General features: G+C 39.8%; 1 protein-coding gene across 1 annotated transcript in view; it reads right to left on the bottom strand.

The window, feature by feature from the left end:
• GADL1 (glutamate decarboxylase like 1) overlaps positions 1-7,551 on the bottom strand; it is an 85,398-nt gene extending 77,847 nt beyond the window's left edge. Inside the window, exon 1 of the mRNA XM_065666155.1 lies at positions 7,440-7,551. Within this exon, the coding sequence (XP_065522227.1) occupies positions 7,440-7,446 (7 nt within the window). The 5' untranslated portion in view covers positions 7,447-7,551. The remainder of the gene's footprint in view (positions 1-7,439) is intronic.
• Between the last annotated feature and the right edge of the window lie 14,916 nt (positions 7,552-22,467).

Genomic DNA, 22,467 nt, shown 5'->3' on the forward strand with positions numbered 1-22,467 from the left:
TTGGGTATATACATTATTCCCATCCCTCATGATTTTACTACAAATCCTGTGATACTTAATCTTCTGCTTATAACTGTCTGACTTCTGAAGCTCTTGTGAGAATTACAAACTCTACTGAAATATAAAAGTGTTTCCTCTTGGTTGCAGTAAAAACCTTGAAAAGGAAAAATAAGTAGATGATAAAAGTCTGAATTTCTATAACATTTTTTTTATCACATTTTTTAAAAGATCCTATGAACAATTTATTACATTTCAGATGGGTGAACCTCCAGAAAGATTCAAGGTTCACTTTTTATGTTACTGCACCCAAGTTAATTTGCATGCCTTTAACACCTTCTCAAAGCTCAGCATCCAAGCTAACTCACAAACTACCTTTATGAGCTGATAATCTATGTTGTCTCTAAGAAAAAAAAAAATCATACTTCAAATGCTCAAAACATTATTTTCCACAAATTTAAGATAAAAACATATCTGTCTCAAAACCCCCTGAAAGCACTAAAGGAATGCATTCCACATTGAGCTCACTTCACAGAAACAGCATCTTGTCCATATACCTTTTTTGTTTTCAAATGTGATAGGCAATCAATATAGAGATGTGGCCGCAATAAACATTGTTTTCTACTGAAGAATACAGAAACAGACTCAGGAAACAGACTTCCAGAAAGTACATCGAATGACATTTCAACCAAATAACTTCAGGCTTGAAACAGAACTAAAACTTTACTAAATGGAAGTGCTTAAATCAGAGATTAAGGATTATTGACTGTTCAAGATACCTTTCTCCAAAAGAGAAGATTCAATCCCACTCCAATTAAAGGGAATTGGGCATTTAACCACTGGCTTCAGTAGCGGCAGAATCAAGCCCATAACTCTCACATTTCATACTGAATGAAATATTCTATTACAGAAGCCTAAGGATTTCCAACCAACATTTCATTTTTACGATAAATATTATTTTCCCAGCAGAAAGCATAAAGCTGCAATAATGTACAGAAAAATAAACATTTCTTCAGATGTTTCTAAATCATTATGTGAGCACAACCAAGAATTTTTAAAGCTGCATCTGTGTTTCCATGTTCCTGTATGAACTTTCACTGATAAATTCTTGCACTACAAAAAGAAACTGGAGCTTTGTACTTGGCACATTCTGACAACATTTGGGAGTGTAGAATAAAATGCCCAGAAGGATCTATTGCTTGCAAGGAAAAGGCAGAAACAGAAGGGGGTGGCTGTGAAAGAGTAGCTTGTGCTTGAATGCCAGAGCCAAATCCTATTCAGTTTACACTGTACTAGCATCACTGACTATTCCAATGAGTGCAAAAGGCTGGCTATGACCAAGGGCTGATTTCTGCTTTGTAACAGATGCAGTAATAATTGACAGCATTAATCAGAAACAAATTTTACATTTTTTATTCTGTATGATAGTCACGGTTCTTCTTTCAGAAGACCTCAGTATTTTCTTTCAGTGTGTCTAGCAAAAGAAAACAAGTAAACTTCAGTGTCAAGACTCCAAGGCACCATGTTTAATGGATTATTGTAATGCCATATTATATATCAAAGTGTTAAAACACAAACCTGGCCTGTGCTATGCAGCTATTTTAGTCCCCTGGCATACATAATTTTTAAAGACAGTTTCTTTAATCACCACTTTCTGTAAGCCTATGACAGAAGTAAAGCCAGTCTAGTTTTAAGGCAAAATACATGGTTTCTTAGTAAACTGCTCTCCCAGGCCTGTTGCCAAATAAAGGAAATGCAGGTTTCTTAGAATCAGTATATAAGTTAACTCAGTGTCCTGGCAAAACCATCCATATGAAAACAAAGTAGGCACAGGTACAGTAGGGCTCATGCAATTGCTCCTGTACTATGTGCTCCTGTTTTGCAGGTTTATGGACTAGGCCAGTGGACAGGGAACAAGTTGAGCGCTTCCCTTCAGAAAGTCTGCAACAGCCACCACCCACAGGAATCCTCCAACTGTTAAAATGCAAACATGACCTTTACAGCGCAGGACTCAAGGGAAACAAAAGTGCTTGTGTCCAGACTCAAAGGCTCCTCAACTCAATTTGAGCACAGTGCTAGCACTGAACAGCAACAGTATAAACAACGGGTCCTATTCCCCAGCCCACACCCAAATTTCCCATTCTGAAAGGAAAGGTTGGAACACGAGAGAGAAATCTAGGGAGGAGACCTAGGGATTACTACCTGACAGTGATAGCAAGGTCCACACTAGGAAAGAGTTTCTGCTTCCAGACATGTTTCTAGAGTCCTGAGGGGCACCCTTAATAGCTGAATGCCCATGACATGTTGTGCCCATTCACTGCATGCCAAGCACTTTGCTATACACAACGGTTTATGCTAAAGAAGGAAAAAAAGAAAACCAAAATAAAGTAAGAAGCAGACAAACATTAAGAAAGAAGAATCAGGAATTTTTATGCAGCCAAACCTCAGGAACTGATGTTAATATTTAATAACAACTTCTCAATGCCCTAACCAAGTAACTGCAGGAATGATTCATGCTGTAACATTTCCAATTAGGAAGAAAGGCTGTAGAGAATTCAAATTCACCTTGATGTGAAATCGAGAAACGGCAGGTGCCAACTATGAAATGGAAATCCCAACTCCCTGACCCCAATGAGATTCTCTCGGCTCGCACGTTCTAATTTTTAACACCTGCCAACAGTGTAGGAAGCATCTGAGAAACAAAATGGCTTTTACTGTAATTAGAAGTTGCATATCAATAATGAACATTTAATGACACGGGATAGAAAAGTTAACTTCAGGAGTCCGACTTCAGACAGAATTGACAAATGTACATGTGACCCACATAATATAAAGAACCCCTGAGATTTCTCTGCTTCCCACTGTAAAAAAATTGAAGTGAAAATACAACTGGGGCTTTTTTCTAAATGGACATCCTGCCGTTTGATTTAAGGGATTCCACAACAGCCTGTAATTTCATGCAAGAACTATATTTTGGGTTATAATATAAAAACAATTTCTAACTCCAGTCTTTCAAAAACCATCTAAGAAAGTAGTAATTTACTAAAACTGAGTTTTCTGGGATTCAATGCAAGTTAAAAATTCAGAAACAGATGAAAAGTCTAAATTTTGTTTTAGGAAGTTTTACCTCTACATTCCAGTTACAGTCAAAACAACTTTTTTCCTCTTACTTTTTCTTAACATTACTTTCTTAGCACTTCTGTATTTTCTGTTTCCTACAGAGGATCTCCTAATGCTGCTCACTAACTTACGTCTACAACACTGATCTAAGATATGCCCTTATTTACTAACACAGGGAAACTAGTGCGTAGTAAATCAGCATGCAATTTTCCAGCCCACTAGATCCTCTGAACTAGCTCCTATGTAGACATTCATAATTTATTAGCATGTTATATATAGCAAAGTAGTTCAATCCACTTTCAAAATGAAACAAGCTCCCTTGCATAGACTATTATAATGTTGCTGGTCAGATCAGCAGAGATCAGCCACAAATGAAGGACCCAGGCTCTGGACCCATCATTTCAGATCATGCCTGCCTTGGTTTTCCTATCTGGCTCTGGGAAACCACTCCTGAGCTGCAAGAGGCCAAGGTGCTGGGTGACAGTACACATCAGCAAGTGGCAGCTGAAGGTATCAGCAGTCCTCTTCATGGGCAGCAGCCCAGATGATACCTGGTAGAAGCACAGATCTGACCATGCTATGCATACTAGGGATCACCAATGAGACTGTGTGATCCCTGCCCAGGCTGCTGAAAGAGTCCCAGAGACCCCATACCACCTGCAGTCTGACTGCATCTATGTCTTCTGTTTTACCTCTAAGGCGGACAGAAGATGGATAACTTATTTTGAGGCTTTTTTTGATCATACCAAAACTTTAATCAGTCATTTGAGATCAGCATCAGCACTGCAAACAAATACCACGTGCATACAGCATTTGTTGCTTGCTTTTTCCCCTTCAGGCAGGTGTAACAGCTTTTTAACATGATATATTGGTCCAAAGGGGGCTCAATAATCCCTGAACAATGGAGTATGTTTGCTTGAGAAAAATCAGTTTAAGCATCTCAATGAGACACAGATCATGCAGTGTAACTAGTGGAGGGATGCCAAGCTGCTTATAAAAAAAACCTTTCTTGTTGAAATCCTGAGATTTGCAATGGGTAAGATCCTATTTATTAGGCTTTGCAGCTTACATAAGGCAAGACATGACAAACAGCAGAAACTTCCAAGCTTTGGAGCCAAAGGCTCTAGAATAGTCTAGATTTAACCAACTACTTTGTAGAGTTATTGCTACTTTGCTGACAAAAGACCTTGGCCACTAAGCACCACTTTCTTCATCATATTTATGGCACTGAAAAAAAATCTGATACAGTGATGTTCTCTTTAAAGACACCTCTATTTGCTGACACTTGACAAGGTTTTCAATTTAAAACAAAACAAAAAACCCACAAGATCACATATACTCAAGAAACAGTAAGAGAGATGGATATCCATAAATTTGAACCAGGTCAAAGCCACCTTTCATTACCATTAGACTAGCCCTGACAATAATCATCAATAGAAACAACCTCCACTGACATGCCACAAAGCAACAACCATTTGCCTTTCAAATTCATTATTCCTTCATTGCACATGTAAAAACCCCATTATGTTAAAATAAGGTAACTTGTGTGCACAGATAGGAGGGAAAAAAAGGGGGGGAAATGGCTCCAATTTACCCATCCCTTGATGACTATCTTTGAGCTATCAACGCTCTACAAACTACCTCTAACAATGTCTATGGTTTGTGAAGCCCGAAGAGGTAGCTTCTGTAAGCATTAGGACCAACTATCCTATCTGACTGTGGGGAGAGGAGAAGTCAGAGAAATACAAAGACATATATTTCAAAGCATCTATTTTTTCTGTCTTGAACGTGTAACAAATGCTTATGGAAATACAAATGGTCTTTAAAAAGCAGGCTGCTTAAAATATTCAAGGGCAGGGAAACTAAGGCACATGAAATCTAAGCTGTTTAATAAGCAGTAATAGCTGAATCAGTATGCAACAAGATCTCCCAATGCATTAAAAAGTGACAATTCTTGGCTGTATAAAGTGACAGGTTAAAAGATAGTCTTAATCAAGAAAGAAAAATTATTTATTGAACTTCTCCAAATGTCAAATTAAGCTTCTTCACCAAACATTCATTAACTGCCAAGAAAATTCTTATTAAGTTTAAAGCACAATGAACATACTCACACAGAATGGCTTTATTTTACGCAAACTTCATTTCTTGCAAACCTATGTTTCCCTTCATCTCATGATGAAGTGATATTAGCAAAGATCCTTTTATCTTTTCCATCAGATCAGATTTTAAGACACAGGAGAGATCCTATCCCTCTGTTCTGACCACAGCGCTAACCCGAGTGTCACACTACCAGAGCCTGTTTCACCATGCTTCACATTACACCTGTGTGAGAAGGCAACACTGCAACACCTTACCATGAAACAAATGTTTGCTGACTCATCTCCCCAGTCTGCTGGCAGATGCAAAGCACATAATGCCCCAAATATACCATACACACACCAGGCATCCAGCAGTTCATAAGTTAAAAAGCAGCATATTGCATAAATGCTGCTTGCTTCCCTCCTCTTGTGGTTTCTAGCTCTGATTTTGTTTATTGTACTTGATGAGCTAGTAACTTGTTTGAGACTCTCACAATAGACTCAGGCTTTATGACCCACAAGGGAACATCTCATCCTTTTTTCTTTTTTCCTCCAACACAGAATCCTCCAGGCCTTCTCCATGCTGAAAGAACCTTGGAGAACTGCCTTGATGACAAACGGCTGAAGGATATACACAGTCAAGAGCCATTTCTGCAGCTAGGAGTGGGAATCTAGAACCTGATCCCCTCAATAACAGGATTTTACCTTTTGTGTTAGTGGAAGCATAGCCTAAAAAATCCTCTTACTCATCCCTGCACAGTCACTAAGGTTGCCCTTGTGGGTAGTGGTGATAACAAGAGAGAAATTAGGCTCAATTACCAACAAGCAAGATGAATCTTACAAATGCTCAACCAGTGTCGCCCTGAAGAATGCTCCCACTGCATTCATCACAGCAGCCACTGCAAAGGTAACACTATGCACATCCAAGTTTCCACACCGTGTCCACTTTGCCAGCTACTCCAGCTGTGCAAAGCAAATACAATGGTACTGCTACAACAGGCAGGTGCCTTTAGTCTTTGTCTCCTAGATGTTCTTCAAGGTCAGGTTGGATGAAGCCTTGGGTGGGATGGTTTAGTGTGAGGTGTCCCTGCCTATGGCAGCAGGGTTGGAACTAGATGATCTTGAGGTCCTTTCCAACCCTAACTATTCTATGATTCTACGATTCTATGTTTTCTCATATAACCTTAAACGGTAGGAGCACACAAAAAGCAATACTGAAAGGAGGCTGCCCACAAGGGCAGCCTTAGTGACTGCAGGGATGAGTAGGAAGATTTTTTAGGCTATGGCTTCACTAACACAAAAGCCATTAACGAGGGGGCCAATTTCTGGATTCCTACTTTTAGCTGCAGAAATGGCTCTTGACTGTTTATATGCTGCATATTTGCTAAGCTTCTCCAGAGGCCTCATTATTGTATTAGCCACAGGTCTGCATTCCCAACTGTTATAAAGATATGGGCAACTTATTTTTCATTACATAATGATGCAAGATCCTCTTGTCAATGTAGGCAAACAAGTTAACTTGATAACACATTTATAAAAGGGGATTAACTTCTCCCTTCTTGAGACCCTTTTGCTCCAAAGCAAATCACTGTATCGCCATGCGTTATGCTGGTGCCTGGGAAAAACAAACGAAATAAAAGGCACCACCTTTTAAAGATCATTTATTTCAACAAAAATATCATGCTGCAATGCTTTTATAATAATTGTTGCAAACACTATACCCTATTAAACTGTTATGGCAATGTAATGCTGCATCATGGTTTGGACTGGGAAGGACCTTAAAGTTCATCTAGTTCCAACCCCCTGCGACAGGCAGCGACACCTTCCACCAGACCAGGTTGCTCCAAGCCCCATCAGCCTGGGCTGGTCACCTTAACAAAAGGTTAGAGAGAGAGATTCAACAGCAGCCCTTCTGTTCATCTTCACACACTACTGGGCTGGTTTCTGAACCAGGGGAAAGCCTCCTCGAAGGCAGCGTTACCCCTCCCGCACCTCGGCTGCGAGCCGGCCCTGCCTCTCTCCTGTGCCCGAAGTCCCTCTGCTCCCCGCCGCGGGGGTAGCCAAAGCGGGGAGGCTCCCGGAGCCCCCACACGCCGGCGGCTGGCAGAGGAAGGGGTGAAGAGCCCCGAGCGGGGCAGGCAGCGAGGGGCTGCCCTCCGCCCGCCTCCCCCGAGCCCTCCGCCTGGCCCCGCAGAAGCCGGGAAAGAGGAGAGAGAAGGCGGCTGTGGCCCCGCCGGCGTTTACCCTCCATCTCGCCTTCGCGGTGGGAGCTGGGTGCGGAGCGGAGGCACCTTCCGGCGTGGCCCTTGCCGCTCCTTCGCTGTTCGCGGCCGACCCGAGCCCGCAGCTTTCGCCCCGCGCTCCCGCAGCCGCTCGACTGTTGCCTCCGGGCTGCCTATTAATACCGGCGCCGGGGTGGGGGGGTAAGGGGGAGGATGGGGGGGCCCTGGGGACGGCCGGGGCGGGGAGCCGCCTGCAGGGCTGCCCTCAGGCGTGAGGGGAACGGCGGCGAAGGGCTGCGGTGAACGCGGAGAGGCGTTCTAATGCCCGGGAGCTGCCCTTCTGCTGGAGTCGGGAGGCTCGTTGCTGCTTGCGGCAGTTTGTTCCGTTGCCTCCCGTGCCTTACAACCCTGCTGCCAGACCCGCGATGCCCTGCCGGCAAGCTGCCCACCGTGCAGCAGCGCCCGGCCCGGCACCGCCGGCCGCCAAGGACTATTTTAAGGCTTCCAGAGTGAGTTGTGGCTGACATCTTATTCCAGTTTATTCGGGCCACCAGCCCCATTCGGCGCGCCACAGGCCTTCATGCTCATTCCTTTATGTCCTTTATATGGAAAAGACGAGCTTTATTTTCTTGTCATTGCTACCTCTTTGAAAAAAACATGTTTTTGACAAAAGGTGTTAGTGCTTTTGTTGCATGAAGCCTCCAAAACTTTACCAAAATCCCCAGATGCTTGTGTCTTAAGTTAAAATTCAGGCCTGGTTAGTCTGTCAGCGATTTTTGGAAGCTGGTGAAATATTCAGATACGATTCAAACATTTATTCACAATGATAACAATCAGGCATTGGAATAATCTCCCCAGGGAAACGGTGGATTCCCCAACACTGGATGTTTCTGGACATATAATGTAGATGGTGCTTTGCTAAGAAGGGTTGGACCAGGTGATCTTTGTGGTCCCTTCCAACCTGGTATTCTATGATTTATTCACATGTAGTATCTGAATTTTCCTTGTTTGTGAGGAAGCAAGTGTAGCCCTCTTTTACCTTCAGCTACAGATTCTGCTAAATCATTAATAACTTCTACAACTTGCAGAAAGTAATTTTGTGGCCCAACAGATATCCTCATTATGATAGATAAAAGTGATAGATATCGCTAAATTAAAAGTCCGTAGTTGCCTGGGAACAAGTGATGGTGGCCTGATCCCATTCATCATGGGTGAATGAAGGACAGCCCAAATCAAAATTACCTAGCTGCTTCAAAGAGCTAATTTCCACAAACTAACAAAACCAAAGAAACAAACAAAAAGACAGCAACAACAACAACAACAACAAAGGCAGCAAGGGAACTGACAGGGCAAAGCACGTGCAGTGAGAACTTCAAAAAAGAGGCTTTCTTAAAGTCACTATTAAATGTCCAAAAGACTATGATTTTGCAATCACAGAAGGCAGTAACTTTCCCATAAAGGCTCAAAGGTGGCAGTTAAAAATAAAATGGAAAACAAAGAGAAATTATAAAAATTAGAGTTGCTATAAATTGCAAGTTACAGTATCAAAAATTGCTAGGAGAAATCAATAGGCAAGAAAAAAATCTGTAGTTGTAAGAGCTGAAGACAAATGTGACAGTCTAAGTGCATTAGGAATAAAAGAAAACCCAGTGGTGGTATGATTCTGGCCCGTCAGTAAATTTAATTCGTAAGTGGGTTTGTGCTGATATGGAAAACGTAAATATGTTCATTAAGTACTTCTGTGCTACAAAAGAAATAAGTGGATGGATCTCAAGGGGGTTATGAAGAACTGCTGGAGGATGCTAGTAATTAAGAAAGATAGGAATCATGGCCATTCTTCTATAAGCAAATGTAGGTAACTTTTACTCCCAGTTCCAGAATGGATACTTGGGCCCTTTCACCTCTTTTAGTAAAGTTTGGAATACTTGTCAAATTCCACAGGGGTGCTAATGTTATACCATTAGTCAAAAAAGGGCAATTGCAATGACAGAAAAATACAGGCAAACATCGGAACCCCAAATAATAATAGGAATAACAGATTTAAGTTTAAAAGATTTCAAAGAAATTAATAGAAATAATTCTAGTGTTTTTAATGAAGACTGGATCTGATGAAACTTCTCCAAATTCATTCTTCGATGAGATTGTTCATTTGGTTAAATGCATATTGATCATTTAAACTTTTAAGACAGTCTGAAAGAAATGTAGTATCCCATGATATCGTTATAGGAGATGCTAAATCGAATAAGACTTGCCTAAATGACCAAAAAATATCTTGTCAGGAAGGAACCTTCATTAAACATGTGTGGTTTTGTGAAAGGGGGTCACATCTGAAAATGACACAAAAAGGAGAGAAATGGTGAACGCAACAAAGACTAAGCAACCACGTGAAGTAGTCTGAATTGAGCGGCAATCTCAGTCTTCTTAAACAAAATACATCTACTATAACTAAATCCCTGCAACAAGCTTGAAAGATTGTAGATGCTGTGTACTGAGAAGGAGGTGGTACTTACTGAAAAAGATTTAGAAGCTGCAGTCACCAGCTCATCATAAATGCTCGCTCTGACACTGTTAACAGGAAGAATTAACCTGCATCAGGGGAGTAGGAAGTAGGGGAGATGGTAGTTTTATCTCTGGCTATATTACTGGTGAGACCAATGTACACTGTGTTCCTGCCCATGTTTTGAAAAAAAATGTTGAAAAATTGGAGAGGGGGCAGATTAAGAGCAGAAAATGTGATTTGAGAATTGAAGAAAAATGCTGCGAAGTGAAACTTAAAGATCTCAATCTGTTTATCATATCAAAAAGATTGACTTGATTACAACATATAAGTACCTCTATGGAGAAAAAAAAACTGGATTCTGAAGGGCTCTTTAATCTACCAGAGGATGGCATAACTAGAAGCTGTGGTAGAAACTGAAATCAGACATATTCAAGTGAAGCACACAATTTTTCTTCTTAAGGTGACAATACATCACCGGAACAAGCTGACAAAGGCACCAATTTCTAACAGGTTTATGTACCCCAGCCAGGACAAGATACCATTCTGAAAGACAGGTTTCAGCCAAATGCAGGTTACAGCCCTCAGTTGCTTGTACATGTGTGAAATTTAATGACACAGGATTCAGAGGAGATCAGACCAGGTAACTAAATGGCCCTTTGTGGTCTTACTTCGTTATTTCTTGTTATACTAAGTAAATATAAGAAGGGGTGGCTAGTTGTGAGCATCTGCTCAAGATGACATTCTTTGTCAACTGACTGCAATGAGTGTCTGTGAAAAACATGACTACCCTGAGTGTGTAGGTTTTTAAATAATCACAGTATATGAGACATTCTTGGCAAGAAAAGTATGAAATATCAAAAGACAACATTAGCCACCTATTTTCATTTGTCAGAGCGCTAAGCTAACAAGATTTTAATTCACCTGGGTCACAAAGGAACCCAGAAGATCTTAAGGAGAAGCTGAATGAAAAGGCAGAAGCATATATCCATTAAAAACACTGGCCATCAGACTTGGGTAATGTGATAATTAAACTGCAAGCTTTGAAATGCTGGCAGACAAACCAGGCAACTAATTCTATATGCAATATTACACTAGTAAATATACATCAGTTTTAAATATTCATGTATTTCTTGCCCAGCTTGTGCATAGATGAATCAAGTTACCTTACCTGAAGCTATGATCCCCCATAATGAGCTGTGGTATGCAGGGAAGACTAAAAGGTTTGACACTGACAAGTAATATCTACCTCCCTGAAAGTAGCCAGGACCACAAAACTGAATTGTGTTGCACATAAACTATTGAGAACTGCATTTAAACATTAATGAACTAACAGTCTTTTTAATTGTTCTATTTGCCACGATGTGAACTTGCATCTTCTCTCTTCTGCTTACAAAGTTGATATGGCAGTGTTCACCTCCATGCCCTTTCTGTTATCATCTCTCCCCCTCTCTGAAGTTTATTACGTGAAGGCACAACCTTTTCAACAAATAAACAGCATCCTCTAAACTGTGCAGAAAACCAAAGGCCATAAGCAAATAGAAAAATAGAATAATAAGACATTCTTTATGGAAGGAAAAAAGAATACAGTTGGAGAGGGAGGGTTCATTTTGGAGTTGGCATGTAAATATTTTTCCATTACACTACCCCAAAATTCAAAACAAGCGTGCTTTCCAAGCAAGAAAACAATTTTATCCAAAAGACTCACAGATTTTGAGCTACCTAAGTTTGGTTTGCAAACCCAAATACCTTGCAAATGGTTCTGTCTTCCAGAAATTATTTAGGAAAATTTCCAGGCGTTCTAGATGGTCTTAAGGATGGAAGCCTTCAAAATTACCATATAGTTCTGCAAATACAAGATGGTGCATAAAGTAAGGTCTCAGCTCTTCCTCTGTCTTTTCCCCAGGAAAAGTTGTGGGCTCCATTTGTAGAATTAAAAAGAATTCCCAACTCCATATGGAGTAAACAAAAGCTGCAAGATCCCTGCACTTGTGAAAATCAGATTTTGGGGCACTTCAATTAATAATTGAAATGTCATAGCTACTTCTATTGGTATCAACGTCACCTGTGGAACTCAAACATTAGTAGTCTGGTATATGTAACTGAGACAGGGAAGAAAAAGCATTAGGAGGTTGAAAGGCATTCATTACCTTTTTGATGGCTAGAGGAATAGCGTTGCTGTGCTACTGGAGGCCAACCAAAGGTGAAGACTGATCATTCTATACAGTAAAGAGAAGAAGTAGTTAGGCTCTCAAGTTGCAGCATCTGATGCCTTCACAGTAACATTACATTAGCTTGCTAGCAAAACACGTTGTTCAGGACGTCAAGGCTCAAAACATCAAAACATAAGTTGGTGAGGCTCGGACCCTAAAAGCAGTAGCAAAGACAACAAACACAGCCAAAGGAATACTGAATTTAAGAGCAAAGTACGGCTACAGGACAATTCCTGGAGATTACATTCTGCATATCAGAGGTGATCAAATGCCATTCCTTTGAAACACACATAGGCCACATCTTCTTTCAGACAGCACATCTTCAGATGTCTGAAGGTCACATGTACTATGAAGAGTCTAGGTGGGGGAAAACACTGGGAGCAGTTCAAAAAAAGCAAAAGCCTCTGCATCCTTTGGAGGCAAGGCAAGGACCTGTCAAATACCAGAGCTTACTGCTGTCCGTGCCAGGAGCTGGACGAGCAGGAGACAACAGCAGCCTAAAAGAGTCACGGACACTGAAAGTACGTCCCACCTCTCCATTGCCAACCTGGGCTGGACATTCAACTCAGGCCTGTGGCAACCACATGTTGCTAGCTTTAATCCCACTTGCTTCTCAAACGGAAAATAACTCAAATCGCTTGCAAGTCTTTTGTGGTTTCATAGACCCAGCTTAGATGCTTATGTTGTTTATTTAAGTCTATTAAATTACATTATATTTTCATGAATTGAAAAGTAGGGTAGTCCAAATAGGGCTATTTATAACCCTTGAACATGCAACCCTTCAAGACTGACTTTTGTTGATTCAAGTCAGTAATAATAATTACAGATCTAACTGTTATTATTCCCATGTTTAATAAAAGAAGCCTTGCAACATACTTTAATAAAGGGTAGACTGTCTGAGGTGGCTGATACCAAAATTGTAATACTCTTTCTGAATAACTGATACGTCTTGTACATTATCCTTTAATCAATGTTGGCAAACCAGGTCATGTTATATCCTTCTAATGCTCATTTTGGTGGGAGGTGAAAGAATTTAAAACCTCATAGGAGGAGGAACCTTGCAGGATTTAGGAAACAGCATACTGTTTCACCCATTATGTTTTAAGCAGATAGTTTCTTGGGGTAGATATGTGCTTTAGGAAAGATCCTCATGATAAAAATAATGCTTAATTAATCTCATTACTCAGGTTTATGAAGTCACTTGCCCATTCTGTAATTTAGAGGGATTAAATCACTCCTGCAAATTAAAAATAGGACAATCAGAGCAGGACTTCTGTTTGCTGTTTGCATCAGGCAGACAAAAGAGGGAGCAGGAGCAACAAGGAAATCACATTCAAGAATTTTAACAAATAAATGAGGCTATTTCAAATCTCAGGCTTTGATTTTATCTCAAGATCTCATTGATTCCAAAGTAAAGGACTATCTCAGCTTTATTCTTATGGTTTATAACATTACCAAAATCTTTTGATAGCCATATAATTCCTATTTGCCTGTTTCATTGTGTTTTAGACAGAGAAGCCTAGGGGAAAACAGCTAATAGAAGCAAGGTGCTTTCATCCTTATTATGTGTCTGTACTTGATGGTTTTACTAAACAAAAAGATACTAAAAGTGCATATAGCTTTTTTTTTTCCCTCAGTGTTTTTGAATTTTTCGTTTGTTTTTTGAAATGGATGAATCTTTATATTCTAAGCATAGAAAGGGGATCACAGGGAGGGATAGTGAAAAATAGAGAATCAGATACTGCTCTACTGTGGTCATTGCAGCTAGTGTGGGCACATACGAGCTATCTTTAAACTACCAAGCTTGGATGTTGCTAAAGTAGCAAAAGTAACACAATGCTCATTGAGGCAACCTACATACTCTTCATCAAGGCTGGGGATTTGGCATGTGGCTCAAATGCTGCTGCAGTCAGAGTCCTGTCATGCACATGGCTGTAACAGATAATCGTATGTGCTTTCAGAACAGATCAAAGATCAGTCCTTGGTTTATCTTGGAAGTTAGGAGATAAAATCCATGCATGAAGATTCCCGAAGTTGAAGAAGCAATTAGTACAAAGCCTGGGCTTCGCCCATCAGCCAGCTGCATCAATTAGGTCTTTTCCTAACTCTTTTGTAGAAACTTTTGAACCAGGCTTCGCTAGATATTCCTGAGACAATAAACTCTGAAGAGCATAACAGTAGAGGTGACAAAGCAGAGAAGGGGTGAGCTCTCGACTTTCATGTTTTGTAATGACAGGAATCTTAAGAAAAACCTATATACCTCGTTTTCCTCAAAAAAAGTAGCTTTTGTGGCTGTTTCCCACCTGAAAAAAAAAAAAGAAAAAAAAAACAACAACAAAAAATCTCCTATGATTTTCCAAAGGAATAAAAACTAGGAAATTTTTAGCAGACTGAGTATATGGCATCCTGAAATATCTTTGTGGCAAAAGCTGTATTTGTAATACTGGAAAGCCATAGAATAAAAGTCATGAATATTATTTCTCGAACTAGGATTTATGTTCTTTGTAACTTGCAGCCACCAGTAGATAACTTGAGCTCAAGAACTGCGCCCAAACAGGTCTAACACTCCACCCAATGCAGGGCATTGTGCAGTACCATTTGGAAACAGGTACAGATGTAAGTGTAAGTGGAATACATCTACATTGTCTTCCAGAGCATGTAACCATGTGAGGTAATGCATGAGCAAATGTAGAATTCTGTGTATAAACAATGTACACCAAGCATCATGAAACTGATGAAAGCCATCTTCATATCTAATATGACTTTGTGTATTTCACTGCAATGAGCGCTATTTCTTGTATCTGTGCAAAGACCTGTCATGGCTAAAGAAGTCTGAGGTAAAATGAAATTGCTGTATGGGGGGACTGTAATAGTTGATGTCACGGCTGGGACACAGAAACTAGGCGCAAGCAAGAAGTAAACATCCCACACAAAGAACAAAGTATTTTTTTAATGGTAACATGTTTCAAATAATGTAAATACTGGGTGTAGGTTAGAGAGATGGTTTCAGTTAGCTGATTTACCACTTCTCTGTCTTCAAAAAGAAATGAAGCAGCAACAGGGAGAGGACTAACTTCTTCAGAACAGTGTTAGCTATATGAAACCAGAAGGCACTTCTGGTCTATGTCAGCTCTCTCATTTTAGCAGAGGCAGCAATTAAGTATTTCAATGGCCCTTTTCTCTGTCTGTACACTGTTGGTTAAAAAGCACAGCTATGCCAAACATTGTTATTGTGATAACTGGAAGCAGTTTTAATACCTAGGTTCACACGCAGAAGGTAAAGCAACTGGTTGCCTCTAATGGAGACACATTCAACTACAATTCGAGTCTGTCCCGATGCATCTGGGGTTTTGTACACCGTATCAGTAATGTCAGCAATTTTTCAGTATTTTCTTTCCTTCAGTTTTATCTCCAGCAACTCTTTCCTAGTGAGAAAAAAAGGTTGGTTTGTGACAAAGCATTTTTTCTGAGATCAAAGGATATAAACAAGAAATATAAGCACCTCTCAGGACAAGAATTATGCTAAGCAGCTCACTCTTCTTAGCATTCTCAGCTCTTACGTAACTTTAAAAGTCCCTTTTGTTAGATTGAAGAAAACAGCTTGCATACGGATAATAAAGTGTAGAGAAAGGCCAAGTCAAAGCCAGTGTGCTGCTTAAAGTTACCTAGCACACTCCTGAGAGAGTAAGGATCTGAAATCCCATCTCCTGCATCCAGCATGGTGCTTTGCACATGGAGTGCATTTCACATTTGGAAGTTGAGAATGAGCCATTGTTTTAAATTTTTTACACAGCAAAAAGTGGAAGTCCCAGCCCCTAACTAGGATGAAAAAGGAGAAAAGCCTATCCTTGCTGCTGAAACAGTGTAATCTCTGTTTCTGTTTCTTAATGACTCAGAAGACCACTTCCTCCAAAGATGACACCCATGAAAAGCATCAACTGTTTTTGTAGATAGAGCTGAGGCAAACCTAGGACAGAAGCTGAGGAAGAAGCTGATAGAACATGAGATGTGGCACTTAATGAGCTAGCACAACCTTTACTCTGGAGTAGAGCTTTGATGTGGATACCTACAGATCTTTTGCAGTATGATCAGTATATGAATAAAAAAAGAAACTAGAGTTTCCACTGTAGAAATGGCTGCATGTAAACAGATGAGAGAATGGAACTGTGAACAAGAATGCTTTTTGACCATTTTCAGACACATTTTCACTTTCACAAAGACATTCACAACTGAATAGCTGAACTGGAGTCTGAGCGCTGCTATTTTTTTCGCCATCAAACACTTAAGGAGCACTATTAGATATTAGGACAGTGTGAATTGGTCTCTTGAAAACAGCAATTCACACAGTATTTTTGAGATTTTTTTTTCAAGGAAGAATATTAGAGAAAAGCTTTGTCAGCTGCAAACCAAAAGTTGCAACCTGGGGGAAATGGTTCGAGCCCCTGGATCTTTCAGTCATGTAGACTCATGAGCTGTGCTGGTAGACTTATGAGCCGTGCCACCGAGGCAGAAAGAAGGATTCATTATTTCCAAGAATATTTTTATTTAATCATTCAGAAGTGATTTTCTCCTGAGACTCCCTCCATTCAAACTTTCAAGGCATTCTTTGCCAAGACATCTTTTCTCTTGGGTCTCCTTGGATTTCACAGGTAAAGAAATGCAGACTTTTGATTGCTCACTCAACCAGTTCTAGTAGAGATGAGAACACTGCATAGTCCTCTGTTCTTGACAACACAGAAGAATACAAAGACTTACTCTATAGGCATATCAGAAAGAATGAAGCCAAATGAGTCACAAAATACAAGGCCTGCCAACAGTGCAATGGAAAGAAATCAAAACAAACTTCCACCTTACTTTAGAAAAGAGCTACAGGGAATATCTGACAAGTACATAAACCTAAAATGTATAAATATACATACTAATAAAAATTAAATAAAGAAAAAATGCATAATTTTAACATGTTCTTTTAGTACCTACTTACATAAAGCAATGCAGAATGGTACATTTAGGGATAAGGATGCCATTATATTATATACTCCACAACTTACTGTGGTCCGTTAAAACTAGTTACATTCCCTCCTGAATCATAACTGTCTTCAAACATTTAATGTCAACAGCAACATAAACCCAAAATATGTAATTTTACATCATCTGTATTGCATCCTGTACATAAGCAACCTATTTCTAAAGGTTTGTCTCAACACATTACAACACAGTGTAGCAGTTCAGCCACATTAAAACTAACACAACCACTGAAACACATTCTTACCACTGGTATTTAGAAGTGTTAAATCAGTAGCTCAAATCAGCATACTGCCTTTTAAAATAGGGCTACTTATATGAATATATATAATTCTTCTTAATCATGTAGACATTTGATTCATCTTCAAAGGTTAATCCCTAAAGTTTAGAACTCTTCAATAAAATTTCAGTACAGTACCCTAACATAAATTGACCCACTGTAGCAAAATTAGGTATCGCAGATTACTTTTTAAGATAGCACTTTGCTTTTTATTACAGTCTTTGGCCTTCAAAAGACAGCACTGCTCTATTTTTGACCCTTCTCTGTAAATCCATTCATATGTTCTTTAAGCCTAGTCCCTTGTTAGTCAGCTCATTTACAGTGGCAAATTGGCAATAAAGGCTTTTGTACCATTCCGGAAGCTTTGGTTTCTTTTCACATATCAAACAATTTCTAGGTTTTCCTAGTAATGGAAGTAATAATTGTGCCATTATTTTCCAAGCAGAAACCTCTGTTGATAGAAAATGGAGGTTTTTCTGCTTAACAATTTTAGTCCTGAGTATCTTTTACACTTTACTGCTCCCATTTTCTCAGAAGCTAGCTTTAAGAACTGGTGTAGTAAGGGGACTTCAAGTATCCCAAAGAGTGCTCCCTTTTCATTTTCCTTTCCAAAGAAAATGGAAGTTCCCAGGAAGAAATACATGTCTGACCCAGTACAGAATCATTAGAAAAATCTCATATTTTGAATCTTGTTACTCGGAGGCTTTTTTTTCCAGTATTCTAATTCTCACAACAATAAAAGTCAGACACTAATTAGTTTTATAATAGTGCAGGCTATCAAAAATTGCGAGAGTTAATTAGAATTTCTCCCTTACCAGTTTAAAAAAAAATCAATCCAATAAGAAGGTTAAGCAAAATGGTAAATAACAGGACTGTATTCAGGGAGGTTCCAGAATCTACTCAGCACTGAAAGTAATATGGAACTTTTGTCAGAAATAAGGCATTATAAACCCAATCTTTCCCAGCTGTTGGGAACTATACATGAGGCTTTCAAAAGTTTGCAACTCAGAGTTAAGTTTGTCTGTTTGAAAACTACCTGGTGATCTGTGTGCTGAAGTGACAGTTTCTGCCCAGGGACAACATAACTAGTAATGGACTCTTTCACAGCCCCCTCTTTGCTGTGCCTTGCTGCAGAATAGTATGTACAAACTCTTGGTGTAAAGAATGGACTGAAGCTTTCACCTGATTTCTCTTTTACAATGTCTGCACATCTGCTTTCTTCTGTTTTGTTTAAAAGCTAGAGGCATATAGACCTTACTGGCCTTGAAAGCCCATTGTGTGATTTTAAGAGACTTTGTCTAGGATAAAGAGTCTAAAAGTTAACCTAATTTGACAGTAGTCCGACCTGGAGGGGTTTAATTTATAAAAATGCATAGGAAAGGCCACGTTTTCTATCTGATCCTTGCTATTCTAGATAACAACAGTGAAAAAGAAAACACATATGGTAGCAACATAGGAAAGTAAATCAGCAAGACTCCTGTGCTAGTATATAATGAGCCCTTTCTCCTTCATGCTGCAGCAAGGTCTAACAGAGAAATAAATACATGCAAAAAACCCCAAACAGCTTATTTTCAGATTTTAATTTTTTTACAAGACTTCACAAGATCTCTGTAATGGTGGGTTGAATGGTCAGCATAAGATGGGTCTGAAAGTCTGTGTCCAGACATTTTCTAGTGTGTCTCTCTATCACTATATCCATAACTGATACCAACAGAGAACCTCATTAGCTGTCTCCAAAGATAGAGGCCAATGAGAAAACTGAATGGACATGGAGGATAAACAGCTGTCCAAATCGCGATGCATCTTGCTCAGGCAGCAGGGGTTAAGCTGGTCACCAGGCCTGGGGCCAAAAATTTTTTTCAGAGCAGATTGGCAAGGAAGTCTTTGAAGGTTTTGGTCTTTATCAATAGCATGAGGGATTTTCACTTTGTAGGACCTTCTAGACTTCTTTAGGGGACAAATTCTTCTGATCCTTTACAGTCTGAACACACTGGTAATGCCTCAGTCTCTTCTACTCTTTTCCTTGTGGTGTGGTGTGCTTTTGTGGTTCTTGCTTTTGCATTATGGCCTTTAATGTCATTACAAGCTTAGAGGAAGTGCTCTGTGGCTCCTGGGATACACAGAGAGTAGCCTTTCTGTTGACTTACCTGTACTAAACATGTGCCAGAGGTCTGCCTGCTACTTCAGAGGTCTAAATTTGATGTTGGAGGTGATGCTTTCAAGATGCCTGTTCCATCTAGATGGCCCTTCCAGTTTATGCATTAGCCAACTTAATGGGCAGCTCCCATGCTCCAAATCTGCTCTGTCCAGCCAGTGAAAAGAAAACTAGGCAGTCTCCAGAGCCATCAATACAACATAAGCTTGATATTGCTGTTAAAACAAACAAAAGAAGAGATTTCTCAGTCTGACTGCAGCTGCTGCTGCTTCCACCATCTCCTTTCTCACTCCAGGGAATCAAACTTCACACTGCAGATGTTTTCACAATACATCCTCCTGCCTGGCTGCCTGATATATTAACACCAGCCTCAAAACAACACAGGTTTTCCATCTACCTCTTTCTCTAGCTGACTGTAATCGTTGGTCCTTGCAGATTTTAACCATTTCCCTCCTGAAATTTGTCATCTTTAGACATTTTTTCACCTAAAGCAACCTACTGTCATTGCCACATACACAATTCCAGAGCAAATAGTAAAGAGCAGTGCTGAGGACAAATAGCGTAAACAATATGCTACTTAGACCATGCCCTAAACTAGTTTAGGAATTACAAAGAGAGATGCTGTCCCCATGTGAGTCAAGATAGTAATCCAATGTAATGGATTGCTATTAGCTGTAATAGAGTCAGATTTTTCAGCTGTGGTTACTAAAGCTCCAAGTAAAGTACTTTATACTGAAAGCTCCCTCTATGGCTACTGCCAGAGGATCTGAATCCATCAAAGAGGTATTTGGATGGAAATATGGAGGCAAAAGTAGATCCACATTTATACATGTGCTCACACACCCCCTCCTTCGTCCATTCTCCTTATCCAATCCCTCAATATACCTGACCCACTTTCTAAATCTCTGTTGTTGCAGATGTTGCTGATGCAAAGCATGTTTCAGCTCATTGGGAAGATACACTCATCAGAAAAATAATGCAGTGTAGCAGTGTCTTCTTCTGTCAGAAGCAGCTGGAATTACTGCTTACTTGGTCACCCCAAGGCATTTATAATTGGGAGGCAGGAGATGCGTGTGCCAAGATAAGCTGTAAAAGACACATTTTATGCCCAAAGCAGGTTGGGAATGTCTTTGTAAGTACAGCAAATGGTTTCATTTATATCTTAATGAAGGTAATTTTCTTCAATTTCATTTTTGCAGTTTGCATAGAAGCATTTGATCTGGTGTAATAAAGATTCAAGTAACATATATTTCTGATGGCGCAGTACCAAAACTTGCTTTTTCTGTCTGCAACATATTCGTAATTCCATGACAAAGAAAAAGGATCTCCAAAACTACTCACATTTCTGAGCATTCAGATATGAATCTGAGGATTTAACTCGACAATGAAGTAACATTAGTTTAGCCAAAAGCATGATTTTTCAATTAATTTAAAGACATTTAAAATTTAATATAAGCATGAAATGTGTTAGTTTAAACCCTGCTCACCAAGTTTAAAATGAAATCCAGTACACCTGGTAGTTTGCTATAAGCATGAAATGTGTTAGTTTAAACAACTGTTTGCCAAGTTTGAAATAAAATTGCACCTGATAGTTTGGTATACCAAACTTCCACTTGGTATACCATACTTTCACTAAGATGACAGGCTATGAATGGGAATGGCAGGGGCACAGGTACACATTTTTCTTTGCCAGGTTTCCTGGCAGAAATAGCAAGTTCTGGCAGAAGAAGAGTAGAAAACAGCAAGGAGACTATACGACCTTAAACCAGTTCAGCTGTTTTCTAAGCAACTCATTTAGCCTTAACTGCAAACACAAAGTTCTAGTGGCTCCACCAAGTGTGTGATAAGTTGTTATCATATGTCACATTCCCTTGCTTGGCCATAGTTTGAGTAGAGCTCTCTGTGATGAAATTAAATTAGCAGTCTAGCTCCAGATGAAAAAGGATTGTGGGCAAGGTTGCCTCTCTCTACCTTTTCAGCTGTACTGCTTCCTGCATGCAGCTCAAGTTCACCACCAGAACTGTGTTTTGCAGTTTCCCAGTGGGGCACCCTCCTGTCCTCTTCCCTTTTCTGAGATAGGCTGAGTAGAGCAATTTGTCAGTCTCTGAACCAGCCTCCCCCTTGTCAGAAGGAATTATTACTTGCTACTTATTACTATTTATTACCTACTACTTAGCTGTACACACTCTATGTATGGATGGAGAGTAGAGGAGGGACCTTTGTTTTCTGGCTGAGGAGGTCATGCCAAAGCCAAACCCCTTTGCAGGACTATCCCCATGCGTTTGACAACACTTTGGCCATTTGTGTGAACAGCTCAGCTGGGAAATGAAAGTGTAACAGAAGTCTTCAATGCAGCACCCTGTAGACCAGTGGCTCTCAACCCTGTTAGTATAGGCCTCACTTCAGTGAATACTTCTGCACTTTTGCAGCTGATCATAACCATTGGCTCTTTGGTAGCACCCCAGAGGTCTGTGTGTTGAGTTTCATTACATAATACAGAAACACCCTCCAGTGCCTCTACACATCATTCAGACAAGTCCTTCTGCAAAAATCAAGTAGCAGAACTGGGACCAAAGACAATTTACAGACAAAGCTGTACCATAATAAGCTCTTTCTTCATATCTCTTCCTGGATACCACAAAATGATCAAATATTACTAAAGAAACACCAACCCACATATTTCAATGATATTACCAACTTCATTGTTTATCAGAAAACATTTTAACTGGAATTTTGCAGAAAAAAATACTACCTGGAGTTCCCAGATGCCTTTATATTTTAACTCAAGTGAATGGACAATCATTACTCTTATGACAAAAGTAAACTAAGATAACAGTCTCAACACAGAGGAAGAGAACACTGATTCATTTTGACATGACTTTC

The sequence above is a fragment of the Lathamus discolor genome, chromosome 2 (genome assembly GCF_037157495.1).
Source record: "Lathamus discolor isolate bLatDis1 chromosome 2, bLatDis1.hap1, whole genome shotgun sequence".
NCBI classification, from domain to species: domain Eukaryota; kingdom Metazoa; phylum Chordata; class Aves; order Psittaciformes; family Psittacidae; genus Lathamus; species Lathamus discolor.